Raw genomic sequence first — 26,516 nt, 5'->3', positions numbered from 1 at the left:
CCTTATAGTTCTTAAAATTTTTCGAGCTTAAAAACACCAAATGTGACCGTTTTGTAAGAGTATGTAGGCGAGATTCTACCTTTTCATTGGTTGAGTACTTTTATACTGAACAGCCAGTAAGAAATCTAGCATCCTTCATCTGGGTGGACCGTTCGTATTTTATTTGAAGCCTATTTAATCCAATGGATACGCAGGAGGCTGGAACGGTTAAGAAATCCCCGAAACAAGTGTTTCCTTCTAAAAAGCTGCGTTTAATTAGAGTCCCCGTTTATTACACTAAGAAAAGTTTGATTCCCAGATGTTCACTTATGAAAGCTTGTCTTGGAGGAAGGCTGTACATCTGTTGTAATGGAGTGTCCTTCAAACGCCCAGTTCCCATTGTTCTATTTGCAAACTGGTAGAAATTACAGGTTGCGTTTGAAAACACGGACTCGGGGAAAATGGGAAGTAGCTGGGAGTAGTTGTGAAGATGCTGGTGGGAACATCCCAGTATCCGCCGCCAGCTAGTACTCGGGCCATCGGATATTCGGGGGAAACCTGGAAGCTCGGGTTACTTAGGCCGCGCGGACTTGTTTGAGAACTTCAGGAGCGCGGCGCGGGAAGGAGACGTCACTGCCTTCTCTCGGCCCCCAGGCGACGTCCCCGAGCCTGTGGCGGGGCGTGTGGGCTCCCGGGCGCGGCCCTGGAAAAAGCATTTTATTCTCTCCTTTGATTCGCACTGGGGAATCACTGGAGCCCTGCTGACGCGTCTAAATGCCCCGTACAGCCACAAAGAAGTTACAGGAGGGCTCCCCGCAGAAGTCACGGGAGCCGTGCCCTCTTGCTGTCGTCCTGAGGCGCAAGGGAGGGGAGCTTTGAGTCCGGCCGGCGCGTCCCCAACGCCCCTCGTGGGCGGGGTTGGGAGCGGCCCCGCGGGGGAAGAGCGCGACAGCGCCCAGGGTAGCTCGTCGGCCGCGCCGGGGCACGTGGGAAGGCCGGGAAGGCCTCGGGGGCGGGTCAAGCGCACGGGGACGGGGGCAACAGCTTGTTCTGCACTTGCAGGAGGGTCTAATTGTGCGCTCGTGAAACCAAAACTTAGAAAAGGTCCTGACCAGGAGTGTCCCTCTTCGGCGTCGCCGGGAAAGGCAACGGCGCTGACGAGGGCTGGCCCCCGGCCTCTCCCCGTCCCCGGCCATTTCACGTTCGCCACAGGCTGGGAACGCACGCCCCTCCTGACACCGCCCGGGACTCGGGTCTGGGTGCCTCCCGGACAAACAAACAGCTCTTCCTCCGCCCCGGAAGAAAAGGCTTGTTTTGCAAAGGGCGGTGGCAGCCTCCGACGTTACCGGGCTGCGGAGCCCGACCCCTGCCCGCCCAGAAGTGCGGTCTGCTGGAGGCGACCGGGGAGCCGCCGCAAGGTCCCCGCGGGGCCGCGCTGAGTCCGGTGGCGCGGAGGGCGCTAGGGGGCGAGAGGCGGACGCGGACGAGCACCAATCACAGCACGGCCCCGCCCTATAAATACGCCGCGCCGGAGCCGCCGGCGTGTTCCTGCTCAGTCAGGTCCTGGTAGTTTGCTCGTTGCGCTCCGCTCTCACCATGTCCGAGACCGCGCCGCCCGCTCCGGCCACCTCCACTCCCCCCGAGAAGCCCGCGGCCGTCGGCAAGAAAACCAAGAAGCCGGCTAAGGCTGCGGCCACCTCCAAGAAGTCCGTGGGCCCCTCGGTGTCGGAGCTGCTCGTACAGGCGGTGTCCTCTTCCAAGGAGCGCAGCGGCGTGTCCCTGGCGGCGCTCAAGAAGGCGCTGGCGGCCGCCGGCTACGACGTGGAGAAGAACAACAGCCGCATCAAGCTGGGCCTCAAGAGCCTGGTGAGCAAGGGCACCCTGGTGCAGACCAAGGGCACCGGCGCCTCGGGCTCCTTCAAGCTCAACAAGAAGGCGGCCTCGGGCGAGGCCAAGGCCAACCCCCCAAAAGTAGCGAAAGCCAAGGTGACGGGCGCTTCTAAGAAACCTAAAAAGGTCACAGCGGCTACTAAAAAGGCGGTCAAGACTCCGAAAAAGGCCAAGAAACCGGCTGTGGCCAAGAAGCCGTCCAAGAGTCCCAAGAAGCCCAAGGTTGTGAAGCCTAAGAAAGTAGCCAAGAGCCCCGCCAAAGCCAAGGCTGTGAAGCCCAAAGCGGCCAAGGCGAAGGTGACCAAGCCAAAGACGGCTGCGAAGCCCAAAAAGGCCGCACCCAAGAAAAAGTAGAGTTGCAGTTGGAACTTGTTCCAGTAACCCAACGGCTCTTTTAAGAGCCACCAACATATTTCAGGGGAAAGAGCTTTAGTACGGCGTGTATCTCGGCTCCCACGTGGAGTTGCCACCCACTTGCGAGGACGGTTTTGGGCTAATCCTTACCCCACACCTATATTAGAGACTTCCTATATTCTCGATGATGTGCCTAACCCTCCTAGGCGAAACTTCGCGGTTTGGCAAGCAGCGGCCTACTGTGCTTTCCCGCCTAGTTAACCACGTGGGCGATACCTGGGGAGCTAATGGTCCCCGGCTGTGCTGTAATCCACACCTTTTCCTCCACGCGGACTAAGGTCGTGGCAGAGGCCCCGACCCGGCCCCAGCTGGAAGCGGGCGCACCTGGCGATTGCCCTAGTTGGGTTCACAGCCGAGCCCTGCGGTATTTGGGACAATAGTGTTTTAAGCGGCCTTTTATGGACTTGGGCTCCTCTGAGAAGTGCTCGTGGGGTAACCAGTGAAACCGAATGCTTGGCCACGCCCTCCGCAAATGCGGCGCGCCAGCTGGATGTCCTTGGGCATGATGGTGAGCTTTGGCTTTGGCGTGGGTGGCGCAGAGGTTGGTGTCCTCGAGGAGCCCCACCCACTAGGTAGGCCCCTCACGCCTCGGGCCGGGCTCTGGAAGCGCAGGCTTTTGCGGGCGCGGCGCCTTCGCGCGGGTCGGGTTGTGCGCTGCCGGCAAGTACCTAGCGCTGGCCACAACAAAGCTTGACTGCGACAGAGTTTGGGAGACTAAGCCCCAAAGCCCCTTACCCGGCTTCTGTAGATATAGGAAACAGAACTGCCCTGATTGGGTAATATTTGCAAATCCACTCTGTACCTAAGAGGGTATCTTATCGCCCCCAGGGTTTATTTCCCATTCTGGTGGCGCTACCATGTTAGGTAGGAAAGGACACTTTTGCAGAATTGTCTCTTTAGGCTTTTAAAATTTAATTCTAGGATGCAGATTTTAATCACGTCTTTCACCTCCAAGGAGAAAACAAAATATGGTGAGCCAGGATTACTAATCAGCTCAATTGGTTGTAAAGCCTTACTTTTTACACACGTCCCTGCATACTCTTTGTTCCATTTTTCAGGTGATATTTTCCTCCTCTCTTGCTGGTCTCCCACTATCCGATGTCTGCCGTTTAGGCATTTCACATCTCTGCTCCACGCAGGCACGTAGCTATTTAATGTTTTATTTGAACTCCGTCATCTAGGAGCACCTATCATATACATGTATGATGGTTCATCTGGTTTTCAGTGAGAGCTAATTACAAAACGGTAGCTTTATACACATTCCTTCTTGAAATCTTTTGAAAATTCTCTCAAGTCAAATTCTATTTTTAATGTCCTTCACATGGAGTAACAAGCTATTCGTCCATTTCCTGTTGGTAAGCATTGACACTTGTTAACATTTACGGTTGCTGACTGTGGTGCAGTGCAATGGAATTCCATCACTGAAATTGCTAGATCAGAGTGCATTTTATATTTCAGTTGGTGCTGACATGTCCCGAAAATAGTTCCCCCCCACCCATTCTGGCCCTCAAGGTGTGGTCTCAATTTTTGCCAGTCTAAATGGTGGAAGATTATTTCATATTGTCACTTTGATGGGCATGATCACGGTCATTTGTATATATCCTTTCTTTAGGTTTATTGGTCATTTGAATACACTTTTCAGAGAATGCAGGCTTATCCCTTTGCTAATTTTTTTCATTGGGCAGTTTGTCTTTCTTGTCCCATTGTGGGTTTTTTTATATAGTAGTGAACTACTTATCACCTCTGTTGCAGATAGTTTTCTAATTTTTAGGTTGGTTTTTTTTTACTATATTTTGTTTATGGTAAATTTTCCATTTAAATATATTATATCTATATACAATTCAAAATATTAAATGTTAGAAACTTATAAAGCTTCTAGATTTCCATTCTTGGTTAAGAAACTGAACAGCCTAGGTTTTCCTCTCAAAATGGCTTCCTAAAATTATTTTAGTCTCTAACCCATCTAAAACTTTATGCACTTTTATAGAATCCGAGTTTATATTCTCCCAGATAGACGGCCTGTTGTTCTAACACAATTTATTAAATAATCCATCCCCTCCTCCCACTGTATATCCTCTGTTATTAAAATCTCAAATGGGATTTCTTCTTTTCTACTGATCTCTCTGTATAAGTCATGTTTCCTTATTAACTTGCATGCTTGTTTCTACTGTGAATGGAAGGCCCTCATTTCCTTTTTTTAGGACTCAATTGCTAGGAAGGAGGAACTGTATTGATATATTGTATCCAGTGAATTTACCAATTTCTATAATTCCACTTCTTGTTACTTTTTAGAATAAAGCCCCTTGAGTTTTTCCTAGTCATCACCAAAATAACTTTTATTGGTTTTTCTGTCTTCCTTGATGTGAATACCAAGCATTTTATTTCCCTTTTGTACTGCATTTGCTAAGAATTTCCAAAGTAAATAATTTAGCGGGAATTCCTCTTTAGTTTTTAGTTTTAAGCTATTGTTTGTCCTTTGGGATATTTGTTAATTTTTGGCATCTTCATTATTTTAAATACCTTCAAAGTTTGCTGTTTGAAAATTTTTCAATAGCTTTTAGATTTTAATTATATTGATATATAATTTTCTTCAAACTCAATGTGACTGAAAGAATGAACTAGAAAAAGATGTGTGTTTTTCTAAGGTGGTCAAATAGGAGAGAAGCAGGTGTGGTGAGGTAGAGCTAGAGGAGGGCAAGTCAAATTGATGTTTAGAATATAAGTGAGGTCTGGAGCCTGGAGCCAATGACCACGAAAGAATTCTTAAGACGTCTCTTGTGCAAAAAGGTGATTTTATGAAAGTGTGGGGACAGGCCCGTGGGCAGAAAGAGCTGCTGCCTTGTACTCCAAGGAGTGGTGATTATATATTGGGGAGTTGGGGAGGTGAGGACAAAGCGGGTGTTCAGAAGGGCTGACATGGTAAAAACTTTCAGGATATTGGAGGCCTGGTTATTGTCAAGCCAAGCTGTGTTTTGTTTGTTTTCTCTAATGAGGTACCAGTTGGGAGCTTCCTGGTGGAATGCCACATTTCTGCTGTTACAGGTCCTTGTCAGTGAGCTTTAGATTTACATTTCCTTTCACCTCCGTCTCCTTCCATTTTAGGGAGGGGAGGGCAAAGTTAGGGCTTCAGGAACTGAGTTCTGGGTCTCTGGAAGTTAGGCTGTTGGTAAGAAAGCCTCTTCCTTGTAAATCACTAGGACATTTTTAGGCGGAGGGAGTCTCGGGTCTTGCAGGATTGTGATCTCTACAAGTTAGCTATTGGTTCTTCCTTTAGGGCAGCCAGGAGGGCCTGAGGACTGTCACAGATGTCACAAAGGCGGGGAAGGGGAGTAGGGTGCCAGCTTCTGCTTTGTCCTTAGCCAGCCTTTTGCTCCCCCATCAAAATTCTGAGTCCCTGAGATTACCAACGGGATGCGGGTCTTAGCAACTGGATTCAAATGCTGCTGATTGACTGAACTGAGTACGGGCCTGAGACTAGTTAAGTACTTATGTGGATCAGTAGTATGGAGGGGACTGCTAGCTTTGACAATAGTTTTGGGGAGGATGGAATTGAATTAAGCTAGAAGTATAAATTTGGGAATCATTGATATATGGATGGCAAGTAAAGCCATGAACCTGGGTGAGGTCATCAAGGGGAGACCTTGGTAGAGAAAGGTATAAAGGGGAAAGTATTGTCCTGAGGCATTAAACATCAAGGGCAGAGGATAGCTAGTCCTGACCATTTATCACTGATAAAACTGAGCGACTATTCTTTGTGCTTCCATTTGCTAATGTAAAAGTTGCATTAGAGCAGTGATTTTCATGGACTGTCAGGAAGAGATGAGAACATCTTAGAGCGTGCCAACCTGTAAAGGTAGATAAGGCTTCCTGGGATTTAGGTTGGGGGCCCTTACGTCGTTAGGCACAAGTATGTTTGCGCTGGGTCATGAAGAAGACTGCGTATCTTATTGGGGTCACACGTCTGAAAACCAGTGGTTAAGATGCTCCTTGACTGTTTTTTTACAATCCAAGAATCTGCTGTTTTGATGATCTGACCACAGAATCAGATCTAACATCTGTATAAGACAGTAGAGAGACTTGAAATCCATCTCCTTGTCCCAGGTCTTCCAGAAACAGGTGGGTAAGAGGTGACATACAAATTCTATTATTTACTAATTGATTGCATTGTTCTTGCCTGTGGGGACTTTTGAAAGGAAAGAGATGTGCAAAGCACAGGAATTACAGGATTTCCAGGACTGATGGGTGATCAGTGCAGGCCCTTTAAAGTACTGAGGACAAATCATGAACTTGGCTCTATATAAGTCCTACATTTGCTCACAAATGGGAAAAAGGGCGGAGGGGAAATCTCGCATCTGGATGCTGCAGGTTGTGCGTCCTATGTGCCCAAAGGAAAAGGAGGAACATTGGGGGGCGGGGGGGGGTGAGTTTGTTCTATTCTTTACACTACGACTTATCGTTCAGATCTTTGACAATGTGTATGTGCAAATCTAAGGGAGAAAACTGCTCTGTGGACAAAAACAGAACTAGATGGGGCGCCTGGGTGGCTCAGTGGGTTAAGCCTCTGCCTTCGGCTCAGGTCATGATTCTCAGGGTCCTGGGATCGAGTCCCGCACCGGGCTCTCTGCTCACTGGGGAGCCTGCTTCCCCCTCACTCTCTGCCTGCCTCTCTGCCTGCCTCTCTGCCTACTTGTGTTCTCTCTCTCTGTCAAATAAATAAATAATCTTAAGGGGAAAAAAAAACAAAAGAGAACTAGGTTAAACTAGAAGTATTACCTATTACATGGTGACCGAGTACAGCGCTGGCCCAGTAGCTCCCCCAGTATCCCATGGCGTGTGCACCATTGTTGATCTCACCAGTCGCCTGCTGGACTTCAAATTTTATTTAACAAAAACTACATGGTCCTTTCCAAGGGTGTCTCAGAATGGGTTTCCAGGAGTGGGATTCCGGGGTAAACAGCAACACTGCAAGCTGCAGTTTACAGAAAAATTATCATCACGGAATCTTAAATACAAATGCCTAAAGACAGAAATGTGAATGGACTTCAAATCTCATTGGTCACCACTCATTTTATTTCATTTTATAATAAATAGTTTGCTACAAAATCAAAATTACATGGAGAGATCTACACTGAGAAGTCCACTTCCACATCCCTGACCTTGGCCACTCAGTTCCCTTTCCAGTGTCTATGGAAACAGAAACAGAACACACTTTTCTTCCTTGTCCTCTCACAGGAGAATGCATACAAGTTCTCTACCGCTGTTCACCTAGCAGTCTGTCCTGGACCTGTGGCCATCTCCTCCCACAGGTACATGATACACAACGTATAAAACAATAGTTCGTGTTGGTTTTGGAAGCTCCGTGTGTGTATCAGAGAGCTGAGCCCTTTGTATCAGGTGTTTTCTCAGATAGTCCTTTGTCTTAACTTTGAAAAATGTTGCTACCCGGCCTTATCTTTCAGTAATTGAATGTGTCAATATTTTCTTTCACAGCTTTTGGATTTTGAGCAATATATTAAGAAGGGTCTTTGCCACTTCAAGAATCAAAGGAATTCACCTCTATTTTCACCTGGGTTTTTGTTCTGTTCTTTTTAACATGTCAATCTTTGATCTATTTGGAGTTTATCCTGGTATATATGGTGTTTTACAAACGATTATCCCATCGTCTCACACTAATGAAGTCCGTCTTTACTCCCAGTGATGATAAAGGCTGTCGATGGGGCTCCTGGGGGGCTCAGTTGGTGGAGCGTCCAACTCTTGATTTCAGATCGAGTCTTCATCTCAGGGTCATGAGTTCGGGCCCCACCTTTGGCTCTGCACTGGGTGTGGAACCTATTAAAAAAAAAAGTGCTGTCTTTATGGCATACAAAATTCCTGTGTTGTCGACTTCTGGACTTCCTGTTGTGCGTCAGTCCCTCTGTCCAAACACTGGCACCACACTGTTAACGGAGGACTGACAATCCTTCCCAAAAGAGGGCAAAGATCACCCACCCTTCCTGTCCATAAGCTCCAATTTTAGGGCAATCATGACCGTTCCAGCTTTTCAAAGACTGTGGAATGCTCAGAGCTAGACAAGCTTCGGAGGTGCGTTAGTGTCTGTTTCCGTGCGGGCGAGCCGCAGGGAGCGCTGCGCTCGGACTTCAGGCCACAGCAGCCCCACCAGCTATGAAGGGCCCACCAGATCTTCAGAGCGCTGTGCTTTCACCCGGCGTGAATGTCGGGCTACGTTCAAGGTCAATGAGTGAAAGAAACTAGATTAAGTTTTATGATCTTAGAATCAGTGGGTGTTCTCTTTGAACCAATTTATCATTCTTTCCTCCGAACTCTTTACAGGGCACCGTCCCATTCCACATGGGGAATCCTAACTACAGAGGAAACAGATAAGGAGGCAGGTAAGGTATCCTCATTCCCGTGCACTGAAGACGAAGGAGCTTTTGTAAGCAGCCACTCTCTTCCACACTCACATAGGGTTTGGTGTTTTTTAAAGGATCGCTCACGTATCTGCTAATTCTTCAGAGAGGGCACAGGTCCAGGTGTGCGTGTGTAGACCCTCTGCCCCTAAAGAACCCAGCGCTGCCTGGCTGCTCTTAGGTAAAGCCATGCGACGTGGGAAGTGACCCACAGATCCGCACTATCCCATGTCCCACACAGAAAGGGGACCACTGGAAATAGGATTCAGTCAATGGCAGCAGCAGCTCCTCCCAAAATCTTGTGGGTTGATTTTATCCTTTTATTTATAAAGCTGCTAATATGCTACATACTCCATGGTTGTGCAGCAAATATTCATTCAGTATTTTGGTACTGAGAGATGAAAACAGTGAGTAGCACTTAAGCAGCTCCTGAACCTACCTAGAAAGCAAACTGGAGGTTTTCAAGTTCATTCTGATGCTGAAAATTCTTTCATGGAAAACAGTCCTTAGAAGATCCCAACCTTCTTTAAACTTTTTGAATCAGGAAACATAACCTACAAAGAGAAAATCGTAACAAAATGTGACAAAAGAGCACTGTAAAGCTCACTGAACGAGCAGAGCGACCAGGCCCGCAGCACACGCCGGTCGGAACAGATCGTCCGCCGACTGCTGCTCACCTCGCTCTGTCACTCACCGCCCTCTGTCCTCCCTCAACGTCCCTCCTCCCAATGTCCGACAGTCATTCAGTTGAGCTGGTTTGGGATCTTAATTAAATGGAAATCAAACTACATGCAGTCTTTTGTGCCTGGTGTCTTTCTCGCAGAAAATCCGGTTTGGCAGATTCATCTGTGTATTCATCTGTGTTGCTGTGTAGAAGTGTGACTCGTTTGTGTCCTGTCAGCTTCCATTCTGTGACGATACCCCAGCTGAGGCGTCTGTTCCGCTGCCGGCTGACATCTGTCTCTTTCTCAGGGACCACAGTGCCGCGAGCGCTCCTGCGCGTGGTTCCGGCGCCTGCGCGGACGCGACGATGTTTACCTTCCTGGAGTCAGAAATCACTGGGTCAAACCCTAAACTTTTCCAAAGTGGTTGTACCCCTTCTCCCTGCTCTGAAATCAAAAACAAAAATGAAAGCCGTAGTTATGAACATCCAGATGACCCTCCCACACCTAATACTGAGTCAAATTTAGATGAAAATCCCTGTTTCATATCCTTCTAGTTTTGGGTTTGTTTTTTAATTAAAATTGTTGGTCTTTTTCAGTGTTCTCCATCATGGCAGATGCACGGTTTTCCTCTGCATCTCTTGCCCGTTTTTCTATCACACTGTGTGCCCCCCACAAAACCCCACGGCCTGGGTGGCTTACACCGAAAGGTACTTTCTCACAGGTCTGGAGCTCCACCACTGAAGTCCCAGGGCTGACCCGCCGTCCCAGCCCCCCGGAGGAGGAGCAGATCCTGTGTGGCCCAAAGCTCCCATTATGAATTATACTGTTGATTGTCCAGTGGCCAAGACCGCCAGGTAAACAAAGGCACTCTCCAAGGGCCTCGAGATCACCTCCCAGCAGCTAGGGGCAAAGGCCAGACCTCTCTTTGGGTAAGGTTAATACTACATACGCCTTCTAGAAACTGCTGACTTAACAATGTCGCGCAGATGTCCAACACCCATTGTTCAGTCTTTCTCCAGATGCTGCACCCGCAGGCCCTCCCCTGTCCTCAGACGGTCACTCCATCGCCTTAATTCTCCCCTGGACCCGTGGCAACAGCCTCCCAACTGGTCTTGCTATTTCTACCACCATCCTCTTCAGTCTGCTCCCAACACAGAGAGCAGGTGTTTTCCCGTGTCCCCTGACTCAAATCCTGCCATCAGCTTCCCTCCTCATGCAGTAGAAAACCCAGTGTTCCTACAAGGTCTGAGGGCCAGGTCTTTCAAACATCTGTTTTTTTCATAATTCTACTAAGAACTACATGTCACAGCAAAGACAAAAAAGCAAAACAAGTATTTCAATAAATAATACTTACCCTAACTTTACTTTTTCTGTGCTATTTTCTCTACATTCTGTTCTCTCATAAAAAGGTGGCAGTAGTCCCTTAAACGGATTTCACAAGTACTTAATGGGTTGCGCCCAGCAAACTACACTGCTCTGTACAGCCGGATGTCTTTGCACCCAGACACGCCCCCAGCACCTCACACTGTCACCCTGACGGCGCCTCCAGGAGCAGCCTGGGGCCTTGCCCTTCCCAGGAGCCTCGGGAGCACAGAGCTGCCTCGGGGCCTTTGCATGGATCATCCAGTCTACCTGGAATGGTTTGCCCAGAAAGCACAAGAGCTCATTCCCTCACCCTTTTTCAGATTTTACTCCAATGTCCTCAGTGAGGCAGCTCCCTGTACCTCCTACGTCACTGTCCAGGCCCTCTGGATCCCCCAGGGCTGAAACAGCATCCATCCTCCCCGGAACTCATCAGACCTAAAAAGAGCCTTCAGTACCAGGCCCTGGAAAGACACCTGGCTCCCCAGGACAGAGCAGGGGTTGGAAGACCACCAGAGGACAGCTACTTCCAGAACCCGACGCCCTGAGGGAGCACCTGCTGGCCAGCTGACCGGATGCAGGCGACAGGAACTGCCTGGGACTCCAGAGGGGGTGGTGAGGGGACACAAGGACTGGGGCTCGGATACCCACTCCAGCACATCCTGGCCACGGATCTTTGACGGTCGGCTTCATGTCTCACGGGTCTGGAATTCTTGGCTGCCCACTGGAGTTCCAGAGCATCCCCACGTCACAGGACTAGATCGTTTACACAGAAGGAGGAGGACAAAGCTGCCGAGTGGGGGCGGCTCACGTCGCTCAGCGGGGCCAACTGCTAAGCTTTCAGGCATTTTGTGAGCTGCTTATTTAAACGCAACGAATATTACAAATTAAATTAAATACATTTACAATTAAAAAGCTTATATGAAAAACAAAGTTAAGGGCACCTGGGTGGCTCAGTCAGTTAAATGTCTGCTTTCAGCTGAGGTCCTGATCCTGGGGTCCTGGGATGGGCTCCGCATCCGCTCCCTGCTCGGTGCAGAGCCTGCTTCTCCCTCTGCCTCTGCCTTTCCTTCCCACTCACACACTCTTTAAAAAAAAGAAGAAGAAAAGTCAACAGATCCCCCCACACCTCCTACTTACCTACTACTGTCCTCACCCACGGGGAGGCTCCCGGCTCGTGGAGTGGCGAGACTCCGTCGTGGGCCGTGGAGTGGCAAGACTCGGTTGTGGGCTACTGGGCCTCGCTCTGCTACCGCCGCCGCACTTGGCCCCGGCTAGTGTGACACCCACTGTGCGGGAACAGGTCTGCAGAAATGGGCAAGCGCTACAGGTTAAAGGGGTTTTGTCTGTGTGTGTGTGGGTGGGTGGAGGTTCCTTGTTTGTCTTCTCGAGAGCTGACTATTAAGCATTTATGGACATGCCATTAGTTTCAGAGAATGTTCTCAGGAACTGCCAGAGTCACTCACCTGTTTTGTCAGGAGAAAATACAGACTATTCTAGCTGCCCCAATTCATTTTACAATATTCCTGATACTGGCTCTTTTAGAACTGGTTTCTTAAAATATGTATGGTTATGGACACTCATGAAGTATTACTGAGTTGATTCTATCAGAATGTCCTAATTATGAAACCATTTGCATCATCACTTAGATTATCGTGTAATTTTAAAATAGTTATTAGAAATAAATGCTCCCCTCATGCTTAAGTTTTATTTATTATATAAAGGTATTATTTTACATGAGTATAAAAAATCAAAAAAGCAGAACCCCCCTTTTTTCCAAAATGCCTGTTTTTACTTCAATAGAACTAGTAACTAATCCGATGTCTCTGTTGGCTAGATGTGCTAAGCTAAATATGAAAAACTCCCAAGCAAATCCATTTCTCCCTTATATTTTAGTGTTATCCAAAGAAAATATAATGGCCTCCTATGTCATAAATGTAATTTTTGCTTGTTAGCAAATGTGACACATTTAGGTTTCCACGGAGTGGAAGGTCTGTGAGATACCACTTGGATTATTCCATAACTCACAAAGGCAACAGCGAGGCTGACAGCTCACGTTTCAGCTGAACCCAGAAAGCTTATTAAGCTGATGTTTCTGTCTTCCAGCTCCTCAAACAAACAAAACCCTCCCAGTGGTTCAGACACAACTCTCCTTGCCCTGCCTCCCATATTCCGGCAGGATGTAAGGATAAATAAATCTGATTCCACACTGGTGGAGCTCCTACCCGTGGCTTTGGGCTTCTGTATAAACAGGACAGAGGTCCTGTGGTCAAAGTAACATCTGGTCTAGTGGCCAGACAGAAAGAACGAGTGGGAGGAGCCTGTCCCAGCCAACGCTGGGAATGGGGAGGACTGGCCACAAACCCGGGCCACGGGGCCCGGAGCCACCTCAAGAAGCAAGAGACCGGAAGGGAGTTCCCCCCCCCCACCCCGCCCATCCCCACAGGCCCTGTGGGTGTGTGTCTGGCAAGGGGTGCGACCCTCAGCACCAGGGACCCCAGAGGAGAAGGAAGCAAGCCCAAGCCGATGTGGCAAGGGTTGTCGGAAGGCTTCGTGGCCTAAGAAGTTCTGCTTAGAATGCTGAATAGCATGAGAAAATCCAGAGGACATATGCGGACAGAGAAGGGGAGAGAGGATGGCTTGGCAGTGGCAGGAAAGAGATGGGAGAAGGCAAAACAACAGGTTAGGGAAGAGCCCCTAGGTGACTTCTAGAGTCATCTAGAAGGTGACCTGTGGACGGGGAAGTGGAAGAGGGGTTCCACACAACCAAGCTCACAGGAGACAGATGGCTGACCTCAACGTGGAGACTGTGTGAGTTATAAGGCAACCGGGAATGGTAGGGACAAGGGCCGAGCAGGGAGCACACTAACATTCAAACCTTTTTCAAGCACGGTATGCAAACACAGCGGTGTCCGTCCTGGGTTCCAGCACCATTCTCCTCTACACACCACTGAACAGACAAGTTCTCAATCCCTGGTAGAAGGCTTCAGCATTCAAGGTGTCAGACTAGTAAATTATTCATTCATTCAACAAATATTTACTGTCCATCTACTATGAACTAAGCACTGGGCTAGATACAAATATTTTAATCTCTATAAAACTTAATTTCCTCATCAATATGACAGAGATGTTAACCCCTGATTTACCCACCATCCACAGCCCAACCCTCTGTGCCTGTGGTAGGTAGAGCTTTTTCTCAATTTCCTTAAATAGCTCTGCCAGGCTCTGGTGGGTGCTGGCGTGCCCCGAGGACCCTTCCTGACTCCAGGGCCCATCTCCCTCCGCTGCCCCCTTCCACAAGGCCTTCCTTCCCCTGTGGAGTCTCTCTGCTCCTGGCCCGCTCTGTTGTCCTGATCTGCTCTGCCTCACGTGCCTGTATGGACAGAGCTTTTCCTTATTGCCCACAACCAAGCTGTGAGAATCTAGAATCTCCCCAGAGCACACTGAGTGCTGAGAGAATCGAAGAAGCAGACTACAACTGGGACTGAAAGGAGGAGATTAGAGAAAACTTCTCTCCAGATCCAGTCGGGGCGCTGCCGGGGAGACCTGGCTCCTTCCAACCCGTGGCTCGTCCGTCTTGAGGTTAGGGCTCCCAACCTGCCCTGCAGCAGGTCTCTAAACAAGAGTCTGAGGAGGAAAAGGCGTGGAGCACTGAGACGTGATCGCTGGCTATGGGCCAAGCCGGAAGCGCACACACCACTTCTGCTCACCTTCTACAAACCAGAAGCCTCTCGGCCATACGCTCTGACCAGGAGACCGCCCAGGAGTCTGACCTCGAGTCCAGGGACGAAGGGGAAAGAGACGGTCGTGAACACGTCCTCACGTGGGACTCCGGCGCCCGCTGACTATCAGCGCGCCCGGCCCACTTCCCTTCCTGCCAGGCCCCGGGGGCCAGATCTCTCCCTGGACTGGGTGGGCGGCACGTCATGAAGACGGTTCGTGAACGAATGCGGCACCGCCAGCATCACACCAGCTGTTCAAATGACACGCGAGTCAAATGATTCTGACGGTCAGGAATCCTGTCCGTGAGAGAAACGTAACACCTGACGTAATTTCTGTTATTACTCTGTAGGCAAGCTTCACTGCAGTCCCTCATACACAGTCAGCGACAGAATCTAAAGCACACCTTGGGGAGGTCTGATAATTGTATGTTCCCATGTTACTCCCACTCTAACCATGACACAGAATATTCCCGTCACTCCAAAAGGTTCCCTTATGCTCCTCTGAAGTCCATTTAGTAAGACCCTGAATACAGTACGTCTGAACACAGACGTATTCAGGGATTCGGGGATTAGAAGGCTTACATCTGCCGAGACACCTGGGTGGCTCTGCCAGTTGAGTCCCCAACTCTTGCTTTTGGCTCGGGTCATGATTTCAGGGTCATGAGGTCACACCCCGCGGGCGTCAAGCTCTGTGCTGGGCAGGGAGCCTGTTCACGATCCTCTCGCTCCAGCTCCCTCGGACCCTTGCTGGCTCACACTCTCTCTCCAAAAAATGTTTTTCTAATCTTTTCATTTATTTTCCTATTTTTCTCAATTCCTTTCAGCTATTGTCTGAAACCCATTGTTGGGTTTTTTGTTTTATCTTTTTCTTTCCTCTTTTCTTTTCTGGACAAAATGATTAAGATGTAAACACTCACCCCAAAGGAAAGAAGAACAGGAGGTAGCACTCAGTGCCACAGATTTAATCAACACTGATACAAGCAAGATGTCTGAACTAGAATTTAAAACGATTACAAGAGTACTAGCTGGGCTTGATATAGGTAATACAATGACACTAAATTCTTATCTTCAATAATTACTCTGAATGCAAATGGACTAAATGCTCCAATCAAAATACATAAGGTATCAGAATGGATTAAAAAACAAGACCCGGGGCGCCTGGGCGGCTCAGTGGGTTAAAGCCTCTGCCTTTGGCTCAGGTCATGATCTCAGGGTCCTGGAATCAAGCCCCGTGTCGGGCTCTCTGCTCAGCGGGGATCCTGCTTCCTCCTCTCTCTGCCTGCCTCTCTACTTACTTGTGATCTCTGTCTCTGTCAAATAAATAAATAAAATCCTTTAAAAAAAAAAAAAAGAATAACTATTTCTTTGAAACTGTTCCAAAAAATAGAAATGGAAGGAAAACTTCCAAATTCATTCTATGAGGCCAGCATTCCCTTGATTCCAAAACAACACAAGGACCCCACTAGAAAGGGGAATTACAGACAAACATCCCTGATGAACATGAATGCAAAAATTCTCCACAAGATTACTAAGTAATCAGATTCCACAGTATGTTAAAAGAATTATTCACCACACGTCGGATTTATTCCTGGACTGCAAGTGTCATTAAACATGCAAATCAAACATGACACGCCGCATTAATAAAAGAAAGGGTAAGAACTGTATAATCCTCTCAACAGATGCAGAAAAAGCATTTGACAAAATACACACTCTGTCTTGATAAAAACCCTCAACAAAGTAGGGATAGAAGGAAAAGTACCTCAAAATAATAAGGCCATATACGAAAGACAGCTAATATCATCCTCAATGGGAAAAAACTGAGAGCTTTTCCCCCAAGATCAAGAGTACAACCGGGATGTCCACTCTCACCACTGCTGTTCAACATAGCACTGAAAGCCCTGGTCTCAGCAATCAGACAACAAAAATAAAAGGCATCCAAATAAGCAAAGAAGAACTCAAACTTCCACTCTACGCAGATGACACGATACTCTATGTAGAAAACCTGAAAAATGCCACCAAAAAAATTGCTAGAACTGATATAGGAATTCAGCAAAGTTGCAGGATATAAAATCAACATACAAAAGTCTATTTCATTTCTATACACCAGCAACCAAGCAGCAGAAAGACAAATTCAAGGAACTGATCCCCTTTACAACTGCACTAAAACCCTTAAGATACCTAGGAATAAACCTAACCAACGATGCAAAGAATCTGTACTCAGAAAACTATAGAACACTCATGAAAGAAACTGAGGAAGACACAAAGAAATAGAAAAACATTCCATGCTCAGGGACTGGAAGAACAAATATTGTTAAAATGTCTATGCTAGGGGCAGCTGGGTGGCTTAGCTGTCAGGCGTCTGCCTTCAGCTCGGGTTGTGATCCTGGGGTCCTGGGATCGAGCCCCACACTGGGCTCCCTGCTCCACAGGGAGCCTGCTTCTCCCTCTCCTACTTGTTTTCCCTCTCTTGCTGTGTCTCTCTTGGTCAAATAATAAATAAAATCTTAAAAAAAAAATGTCTACGCTGGGTGCCTGGGTGGCTCAGTGGGTTAAGCCTCTGCCTTTGGCTCAGGTCATGATCTCAGGGTCCTGCTCAGCGGGGAGTCTGTTTCCCTCTCTCTCTCTGCTTGCCTCTGCCTGCCTGTGATCTCTGTCAAATAAATAAAGAAAATCCTTAAAAAAAAAAAAAGAAGTGTCTATGCTACCTAAAGCAATCTACACATTCAACGCAATCCCTATCAAAATAACACCAGCATTTTTCACAGAGCTGGAATAATTTTATAATTTACACAGAACCAGAGAAGTCCCCAAAGAGCCAAAGTACTGTTGAAAAAGAAAAACAAAGCTAGAGGCATCACGGTTCTGGACTTTTTATTACAAAGTTGTATTACAAAGCTGTAATTATCAAGACAGTATGGTATTGGCACAAAAACAGACACATAGATCACTGGTACACAATAAAGAACCTAAAAATGGAGTCTCAACTCTATGATCAACTAATCTTCATCAAAGCAGGAAAGAATATCCAATGGAAAAAAAGACAGTCTCTTCAACAAATCATGCTGGGGAAATTGGACAGCCACATGCAGAAGAATGAAACTGAACCACTTTCTTGCACCATATGCAAAAATAAATTAAAAAGGGAAGAAAGACCTAAATGTGACAGAAATCTGTCAAAATCCTGGATGAGAACACAGGCAGCAACCTCTCTGATCTCAGCCATAATAAATTTTTGCTAGATACATCTCCAGAGGCAAGGGAAACAAAAGCAAAAATGAACTACTGGAATTCATCAGGATAAAAAGCGTTTGCACAGCAAAGGAAACAGTCAGCAAAACTAAAAGGCAATCCACAGAACGGAAGAAGATATTTGCAAATGACATATCCGATAAAGGGCTAGTATTCAGAATCTATAAAGAACTTATCAAACTCAACACTCAAGAAGAAAATCCAATCAAGAAATGGGCAGAAGACATGAACAAACATTTCTCCAAGACATCCAAAATGGCAATAGACACAGGAAAAAACGTTCAACGTCACTCAGCACCAGGGAAATACAAATCAAAACCACAATGAGATACCACCTCACATGGGTCAGAATGGCTAAAATTAACAAGTCCGGAAACAACAGATGTTGGCGAGGATGTGAAGAAAGGGGAACCCTCCTACACTGTTGGTGGGAATGCAAGCTGGCACAGCCACTGTGGAAAACAGTGTGGAGATTCCTCAAAAAGTTAAAAATAGAACTATCCTAGGGCACCTGGGTGCCTCAGTGGGTTAAGCCTCTGCCTTCAGCTCAGGTCATGATCTCAGGGTCCTGGGATTGAGCACCACGTTGGGCTCTCTGCTCAGCAGGGATCCTGCTTCTCCCTCTCCCTCTGCCTGCCTCTCTGCCTACTTGTGATCTGTCAAATAGATAAAATCTCTTTAAAAAAAAAAAAAAAAGACTATCCTATGACCCCAGTAACCACACTACTGGATATTTGTCCAAAGGATACAAAAATAGGGATTTGAAGCAGCAATGTCCACAACAGCCAAAATATGGAAATAGCCCAGATGTCCATCGACTGATGAATGGATAAAGAAGATGCGATGTGTGTATACACACACACACACACACACACACACAGGAATATTATGTAGCCATCAAAAATGAAATCTTGCCATTAGTCCACATGACTTTATTCATGATTTAAATATTGGGGAAGTCTGTTAAAACCTTAGAAAATTTTAATGCACATGCCTACATAGGATTAGGGATGTTAAAGACCTGATGGGGATGAAACTAGAGTACATTATGCTAAGTGAAGTAAGTCAGAGAAAACAAATACCATATGATTTCACTGATCTGTGGAATTAAAAAAAAACAAAACAGATGAGCACAGAGAAAGGGAAGGAAAAATAAAATAGGATAAGAAGAGAGAGGGGCAAACTATACGAAACTCTTAACTATGGGGGAAAAACTGAGGGCTGCCAGGAACAACTGAGGTTTGGGCGGGGAGGGGATGGGGTAATTGGGTGATGGGCGTCGAGGAGGACATCTGATGGAATGAGCACTGGGTGTTACATGCAACCGATGAATCACTAAACTCTACCCCAGAACTAATAATACACTATATGTTAACTAACTTGAATTTAAATAAAAATTAAAAATTTTTTTAAAACTGTCATGATATCGATTCTCTCCAAATTGATACAATAGCTTTAATAAAATCCCAATGAAAAAAATACAGCAGGAGCTTTATTTGGGAAGGAGGCTCAAAACTGGCAATCTGATTCTAAATTTACATGAAATGTGAAGGGCTAGAGAGCCAAATGAATCTTCAAAAAAAGAAAAAAGCCCAAGGACTTATAACTATCTAATTTTAAGACTTCATTAAAAAGCTATAGTACCTGCTTCCCTTCCTCTCTCTCTGCCTGCCTCTCTGCCTACTTGTGATCTCTGTCTGTCAAATAAATAAATAAAATCTTTAAAAAAAAAGAAAAAAGCTATAGTAATCAAGGCTGTATGTCAGCATCTTTGGCCTCCAGAATGGCAGGATGAGGCGTTGGGACGAATCCAGAAGTTCCTCTGGAGTATGATCCGCTGCAGGAGCGTATGAGCCACTTGAGGAGCCAGATGGGTCCATCAGCATTCCCAGGAAAGATACACACATGCCCTTGTCCCCAAATTAAAACAGGATCAGGGACAGACCACTGATTTGTCAAAGGATCCTTCCACCGCAGTTAGGCATAATGTTTCCCGGGCAAAGACCTTTTGAATTTGAGGGTTCAGGTAGAGAGAAAAGTTGAATGCTTTGATCTGTTTACAAATGAGTATTTTCACATTTCTGTAAGTCACAGACATCTTAAGAAAAAGTTTCCTTAGTCTGGAAGAGCAAACATTAGAGAACCAGCCATGTTTCAAACAAGAGCCATAACAGTATAATCTCTTAGTTCATTCAGTCCCATGTTACTAATTCTGGTTTAGTTTGAATGCAGTTTTAGTTAGTTCTGGAAATTCTTATTCATTTCAGTTCTGATCTTAAAGATATTGAATACCTGTGCTGTCCTAAAAGTCTTTTATATGAACCTCCCAGATATGAAACTCATTTTGCAAGACAATAAGGACAATTATAAATGACAAAAAACAAAAACAAACAAAAAACCCCTCAGAAATGAACATTGTGAATGATCTGATAGGAGAGTTCACTATGATAAGGCAAGTCAGTTATTCTGTGCCACATAACACTTCAATAGCCAGAACCAGAATGTTACATAGCAAGCAAGCAAGCCTAATTAGTCCACAAGACTTTATTCATGATTTAAATCTTGGGGAAATCTGTTAAAACCTTAGAAAGTTTTAAAGCACATGCCTACATAGGACTAGGGATGTTAAAGACTTGATTTTTCTAGGCAGGTGGAGAGAACAACTATTTGCATTTTCTTATCAAGACAAACCCAACAACCACACAATACTTTTGGTCTTATTGAACAGAGAGAAGGCAAACTTTCAATCTTCTAACAATGTACTTTCAAATCCATTCATTTCAGTCTCAGTCCATCCTGAGCACATCTAAAACTCCATTCCAAAGTTTTCCCTCCATAAACCTTCTACAACTTCCCTTTGCATTCAGATTTTGTCCCAAGCCATTTCTTTCCAATCAACCATCTCATTTCAGACCTTCTTCTACCTTTAACAAAAATGTATTCCCATTTCTTATCTTTCTTACTTATCTCCCACTTTTCCACATTCAGAGTGGTTTCCCTTATTTCCATCAGTCATAGTTAGAGTTAGCAGAATTTTTCATTCTTTAGAAACCTTCATCTCCAGTGAAGACTAAGGAGTAACCAATGGCAAACTGTTATACCAGAATTCTTTAGATGGCAAGTTTGTGAATCAGTTAAGCACAAAGCATTTTACCAACAGATTTAAATATCCTTAGTTCTTTGCAGTAAGCCAAAAGCACAAACCTACGCCCAGTTAACAGTGATTTAGCACTCTCCCCCATTTGGAAAAGACTCAGATGTCCAACAAATTTAATTCCATTTATCATCCAAGCAAAACTTTAAACTTTCAGGTTACCAAAGACTTTGAAAGCTATCTTAACAATTACCCAAGAAAACTCTGAGACAATTAACCATCAGTTTAGTCATCTTTTGGTTAACAAATTCCAAGAAGGATAATATGAGCTTATTTGACCTTCAGTAAACCTCAATAGAATAAGCTTTACATTTAGTGCTGATAACTTTAAAGACATGTCTAACTTGGGGCGCCTGGGTGGCTCAGTGGGTTAAAGCCTCTGCTTTTGGCTCAGGTCATGATCCCAGGGTTCTGGGATCGAGCCCCGCATGGGGCACTCTGCTCAGTGCGGAGCCTGCTTCCTCCTCTCTCTCTGCCATCTGTCAAGCAAATAAATAAATAAATAAATAAATAAATAATAAAGATGTGTATATCTTAATTGCCAACAAACCTAACTTAGTTCAAATACGGATTTACGTTCCACTTGAGCCCACCCCATTTTCAATTTTTACCTGAAACCCTGGTGGGGAAATCTGGAGTGTGGGGGGGGGGGGTGTTAGGTCCAAAGGGTGCTCTTCTTGTTCCTTGACAAACTGTGGTTAGTCTTCCTTGGGACAGAGACTTTAAGGAATATTCCCAAGCACTTGCCAAAACTCCCTTTGTTTCAGGGAAATCCCCTGTCTTCTCTGGCCCCATACGGACTACCTAACCCCTCTCCCCTCACTGGTGGGAAAACATGGTGTCTGCTCCTCTGCTGGAGCTGATGAGCTCTAAGACCCCAGAAACCCTTTCTCTTCCTTATGGTAGCAAACTGTCTCATCTACGTCCCCCTTCTCGTTTCTGCACCAACTTGGGTGCGGCCTACATAGTACCCAGAAATAGATCCAAACATCTACAGTCAATTAATTTTGAGAAATGTGCCAAAACTAGCTGGTCAAAAGGGAAAGGGCAATCTTTTCAAAAAATGGTTCTCCAACAACTAGATATCCTCCACAGGGGAAAAAAAAGAACTTCACACAAAGCCTTACACAAAAATTAACTCCAAATGGGTCACAGATTTGAATATAAGAACTGAAATCACAGAAAATCTTCAATACCTCAGGACAAGCAAAGATTTATTAAAAAAAAAAAACCACAAAAACGATAAACTGTAAGTGGTCAAACAACAAATTAGCTCACCAAAAGTAATAACGTCTGTCCTTCAAAAAAACAGATAAGACAATGAAAAGAGAAACTACAGATATTTATAATACATATATCTGACAGGTGACTTGTATCCAGAAAATATAAAGAACTTTGCAACTCAATAATAATAAGACAAGCAAAAAAAAAAGTCTAAGTTTTCAACAGACATGTCATAAAAGATGTAAAAATGGCAAAGTACATGAAAAGATGCTAAACATTATTAGTTATTACAGAAATGCAAATCAAAACCACAATGAGTTACCACTTCACAACTAATAAAATACCTAAAATTAAAAATGCTGACCTGGTGTTAGCAAGGGTCTGGAGGAACCAGTGCTCAAACACTGCGGAAGGAAGTGGACGACGTTATAACCACGCTGGAAAAAGAGTTTGGCTGTTTCCCATAAAATTAGACAAACACTTATACAGCCCAGCAATTCCATCCAAGAGAAATGAAAACATGTCTCCACCATGACTTGTTTTTCACAATGCCATAAATCAGAAACAACCCAAAAGTCCATCAACAGGTGAATGGATAAAAAAAAGTAACGTAACCATTTAACGAAAGAGAACAATAAAAGGAACAAAGTGGGACACATGCAATGACAAGGACGAATCTCAAAAACATTTTGAGAAAAATAAACCGGATACAAAAATATGTGATCTAAATCCCATTCATATGAAATCCAAGGAATGGGGAAACTAAGGTATAATAACAGATAGCAGATCAGTGGTGGGCTAGGGTCGAGGTCTGGGTCTGGGGGACAGGGGACTGTGTACAAAGGGGCACAGGGAAGCTATCTAGGTTGAGGGAAATGTGCTGTATCTTGATTATGGAGGTAACTACATGCATATATAAAATTTATTATGTCATACAATGAATACAAGTGCATTGTGTTGGATATAAATTATTCCTCAAAGCTGATTTTTTTATTAAGTATATTATTGGCTGGAATGGGGACAGGTGAAAATTACTATCAGGATAAGTATAGTAAAAACAGAAAAATACTATAATCAACTCATAAATATATATGGAAATTAAAGAGGAGAAATAATGGGGTGATTAATTAAAATTAAAAACAATCTCTAAATTTTATTTTAGTCTACAGTTTTAAAAGCTGCCCTTCCTGACAGAGGCCATTCAAACCTTCCATATTTCATCATTTTGGTTGTTTCAAAAGGTCCTGGCTTTGAGATAAACTCACTCCTATCTAAACATATTATATGTTAAGCCTTAGCGACACTTTAATTTCTAAAGAAGATACTGATTTAAACAAAACTGAAAACATCAACACTTAATGATAAGATTCCACATACTAGAACAAGTGAATGGGAAGATCTGGAGATGAGGATTCTCCCTTCACCCCCTTCCTCTCCCCACCAAACACACACACACACACACACACACACACACACAAACAGCTCCTGCTAAGTAGGTGGACGACTGGGGTATAAGCATTCCACCAGCCGAAGGCCCCTGGCCACGTCACAGAGTATGTCCAATCTCCGACATGCCACTTCGGCCTTCCCTATTGATGGCATGGTTATGGGGATCAGACGGGTCTTTTGTTGGCAGAACTATTTTATTTCAGCAACAGAGGAGAGCCCTGCTTCAGAAGAGGAAATCAGTACAATAAAAGAGAAAGCCTAGAAACAGTGCCAACACAGAACATACAGGAGCAACAATACTAAAAGTGGGGGGAGAAAGGCTGACCACTCAGACTGAGCGATTGGCTTTCATACAGAATCCAAAGAAAATTATAGTTCTACCCCTCACAAAAAGTTCCAGAGCTAGCAAAGACACAGACTAGAAAACAAGATCTTTTAAAATTTTAGAAGAAAATAAGGAGGATATTTATGACCTCAGAGAAGGGCAGAATTCCTTAAAATCAAATACAAAGCCAAAAACGTTTAAGAAATATAGTATTCAACTTGAACAATCCAAAATTAACACTATCTAACAAGATTCATTCTAATCACAATTAAGGGACAAACAATATACTTGTAGACACTATCCGTTACATCACTAAGAATCAGAAGCCAAAATTCACACAAACCTTTTAAATATCAATCAGTAAAGAAAAACAACCCAGAAGAATACTGAACAGACAACTAGCAGAAGAGGACACGACAAAATGACCAATAACTTGCAAAAAGCAAGGAAATGCAAATTCAAACAACAGTGAGATACCATTTCAAACCCTTGGGGCAGGAACATAGGGAAAAAAAAAGGATGTCAACCTGGCAGTCTGGAGTCCCATTAAAGTGTGCATCCCCTAACAGTCACCGATTTTCTCTCTTGGTATACACCCTGGAAAAATTCTTGTACGTACACACACAGATCTGAACTACAATGTAAGGTGCGGCACTATTTGCAAGAGAGGAAAAAAAAACATATATATATAATCAAGAATATATAATCAATATATAATCAAGAGCTCGAGACTGGCATGGGTAGATCCAGGGATGGAACATGAAAACGAGCAGAGCATGTCCACAGGGAAAGAACAGATCGTTTGTAGTTGGTGCCCTGAAAACTAGCTCAGTGAATGACGAAAATTAAACTGGATCCCAACCCTCTCCATCGCCTGCAAAGGTGGAATCTAAATGAATTAAATGCCTAAGAGCATAAGGTAAACTCCAAAGCTTGTAAATACACAAATAAGTCAATAAAAGAGAACTTCAAGTAAATCCTATAGGCACAAGTCATAATTAAACTAACAATTTTGATTATGTTAGAATTAAAGTTTTCTGTTCAATTAAGGATCTATGACAAAGTTACCTCATTTTTTTTTTTTTAAGATTTTATTTATTTATTTGACAGACAGAGACCACAAGTAGGCAAGAGAGGCAGGCAGGGAGAGAGAGGAGGAAGCAGGCTCTCTGCGGAGCCGAGAGCCCGATGTGGAGCTCGATCCCAGGACCCTGGGATCATCACCTGAGCCTAAGGCAGAGACTTTAACCCACTGAGCCACCCAGGCGTCCCAAGTTACCTCATTTGTGAGGAGATACTTGAAATATCAAAACCCACAAAAAATTAATAGGTAAACTATATCAACATCTGAAAAAGCAACAAAAAATGTAACTGACATAGGAGAAAAATCAACAAAGGATATCATCGGGCAGTAGGCAGAAAACTGCAAGGCTAACAATCACTTAAAGAGATGTACAACTCAGTTCCCGAAATGGACAAATAAAACAGTGAGAGGTCACTTTACTCCCTATTTGCCTGGCATAAATTAGAAAGCTAGATAAAAGCAAGCACAGGACAAGTTCATGGGACATAAACCCTGGGACACGGGGGAAAAAAAAAACAAAAACAAAAACAAAAACAAAAAACCCCTCTCAGGCACTGATGCAGGATTCTACACTGATGCAGGATTCAGTCACTAGGCGGGGTATCTGGTACCACTTAGTAACTACTGGAATTTGGGAGTCTTTCACTGAGAGGGTGAAAAGTATGCACACTGTGGAGGGGTGCGCTGCTCTCGTTAGGATTCAGCTGAGTCAGAAACACAGCAGCAAAGAAGGGTCTTCGAGACCGCAGCAGATCACAGCCTCAGAGCCGGCCAGCTCTCCACCAATACCCCCAGATGTTCACCCTCAGGTACAAAGGCATTAATTACGATTTATTCTTCCAATGGAATGGACGCTACGGCATGTATCCACACAATAACAAAAACCAATATCCCGCGGGGGAAAAAGCAAGTGACAAAAGGCTAGACATAAATGGGCAGTGCAGCAAGACAGCACCTGACGTCCGTCCTTAAAAATCCATTTAAACGACACCGTACTGCATCTAGTATTTTGAAAAGTAACTTTTAATATTTTTAATCAAAACGGGTTCTGGGAGACGACACCCCATCTTCAGAAGCACTGCTGACTCTCAGAGGGATAAGCGGTGAGTTCTTCCTCCAGTTTGTCCCCCTGGATTTCTCCCACCACAATTTGGAGCAAACACAGTCAGATGTGAACGTTTAAAGATCTGGGAGTGGGATATGCAGGCTTCCATAAGTTTTGTTTTGTTTTTGTTTTTTTGTTTTTTTGTGGGTTTTTTTGTATTTTTCCCTTTGAAGCCTCTGAGGAAAGCCCAGCGGCTACACCCCACAAGCACAAGGCCAGGAGGGGTCGGCGGTTCCCGGACCACCCACTCCGCGGGGGTCTCTACGCGACTCACCTCTTTCCTGCCGACTCAGACGAGGGGTCTCCATCTTTATCCCCTGACGAGTCCACCACGACCAGCTCCTTTGCCAGGGCTCCCCACCTTAGAAACGAGAAAAACCTCGGCGGGGAGCAGCCGGGCTCCCCGGCGTTCCGACCTGCCAGGTGGGAGGACGCCGGGACTGAGCGAAAGCATCTGGCAATCGATCCCAGACGCCAGCACACAAGC

At 45.2% G+C, this 26,516-nt stretch overlaps 1 protein-coding gene and 1 long non-coding RNA gene across 9 annotated transcripts; one reads left to right on the top strand and one right to left on the bottom strand.

The window, feature by feature from the left end:
• The first annotated feature begins 1,540 nt into the window (after positions 1–1,540).
• Positions 1,541–8,673, top strand: H1-1 (H1.1 linker histone, cluster member). The gene is made up of 2 exons (XM_044260214.1): positions 1,541–2,791; positions 8,614–8,673. The coding sequence occupies exon 1, from the start codon at positions 1,576–1,578 to the stop codon at positions 2,221–2,223; it is 648 nt and encodes a 215-aa protein (XP_044116149.1). The 5' UTR covers positions 1,541–1,575; the 3' UTR covers positions 2,224–2,791; positions 8,614–8,673.
• On the bottom strand, positions 7,333–26,516 carry LOC122913518. 8 transcript variants are annotated; one of them, XR_006385722.1, is made up of 6 exons: positions 26,304–26,516; positions 11,662–12,022; positions 11,369–11,573; positions 11,031–11,155; positions 9,480–9,732; positions 7,333–9,244 (listed from the first exon to the last, which is right to left on the bottom strand). It is a non-coding gene; the product is annotated as an uncharacterized LOC122913518 (long non-coding RNA). The 8 variants fall into 8 exon arrangements; XR_006385723.1 differs by lacking the exon at positions 11,031–11,155 and having other exon boundaries at positions 7,333–8,502; positions 9,130–9,244; XR_006385719.1 differs by lacking the exon at positions 11,031–11,155 and having other exon boundaries at positions 8,071–8,112; positions 9,130–9,244.

Source organism: Neovison vison, chromosome 1 (genome assembly GCF_020171115.1).
Source record: "Neovison vison isolate M4711 chromosome 1, ASM_NN_V1, whole genome shotgun sequence".
Lineage (NCBI taxonomy): Eukaryota > Metazoa > Chordata > Mammalia > Carnivora > Mustelidae > Neogale > Neogale vison.
The sequence above is the reverse complement of the archived record's forward strand: the minus strand, read 5'-3'. Positions and strand labels throughout refer to the sequence as shown.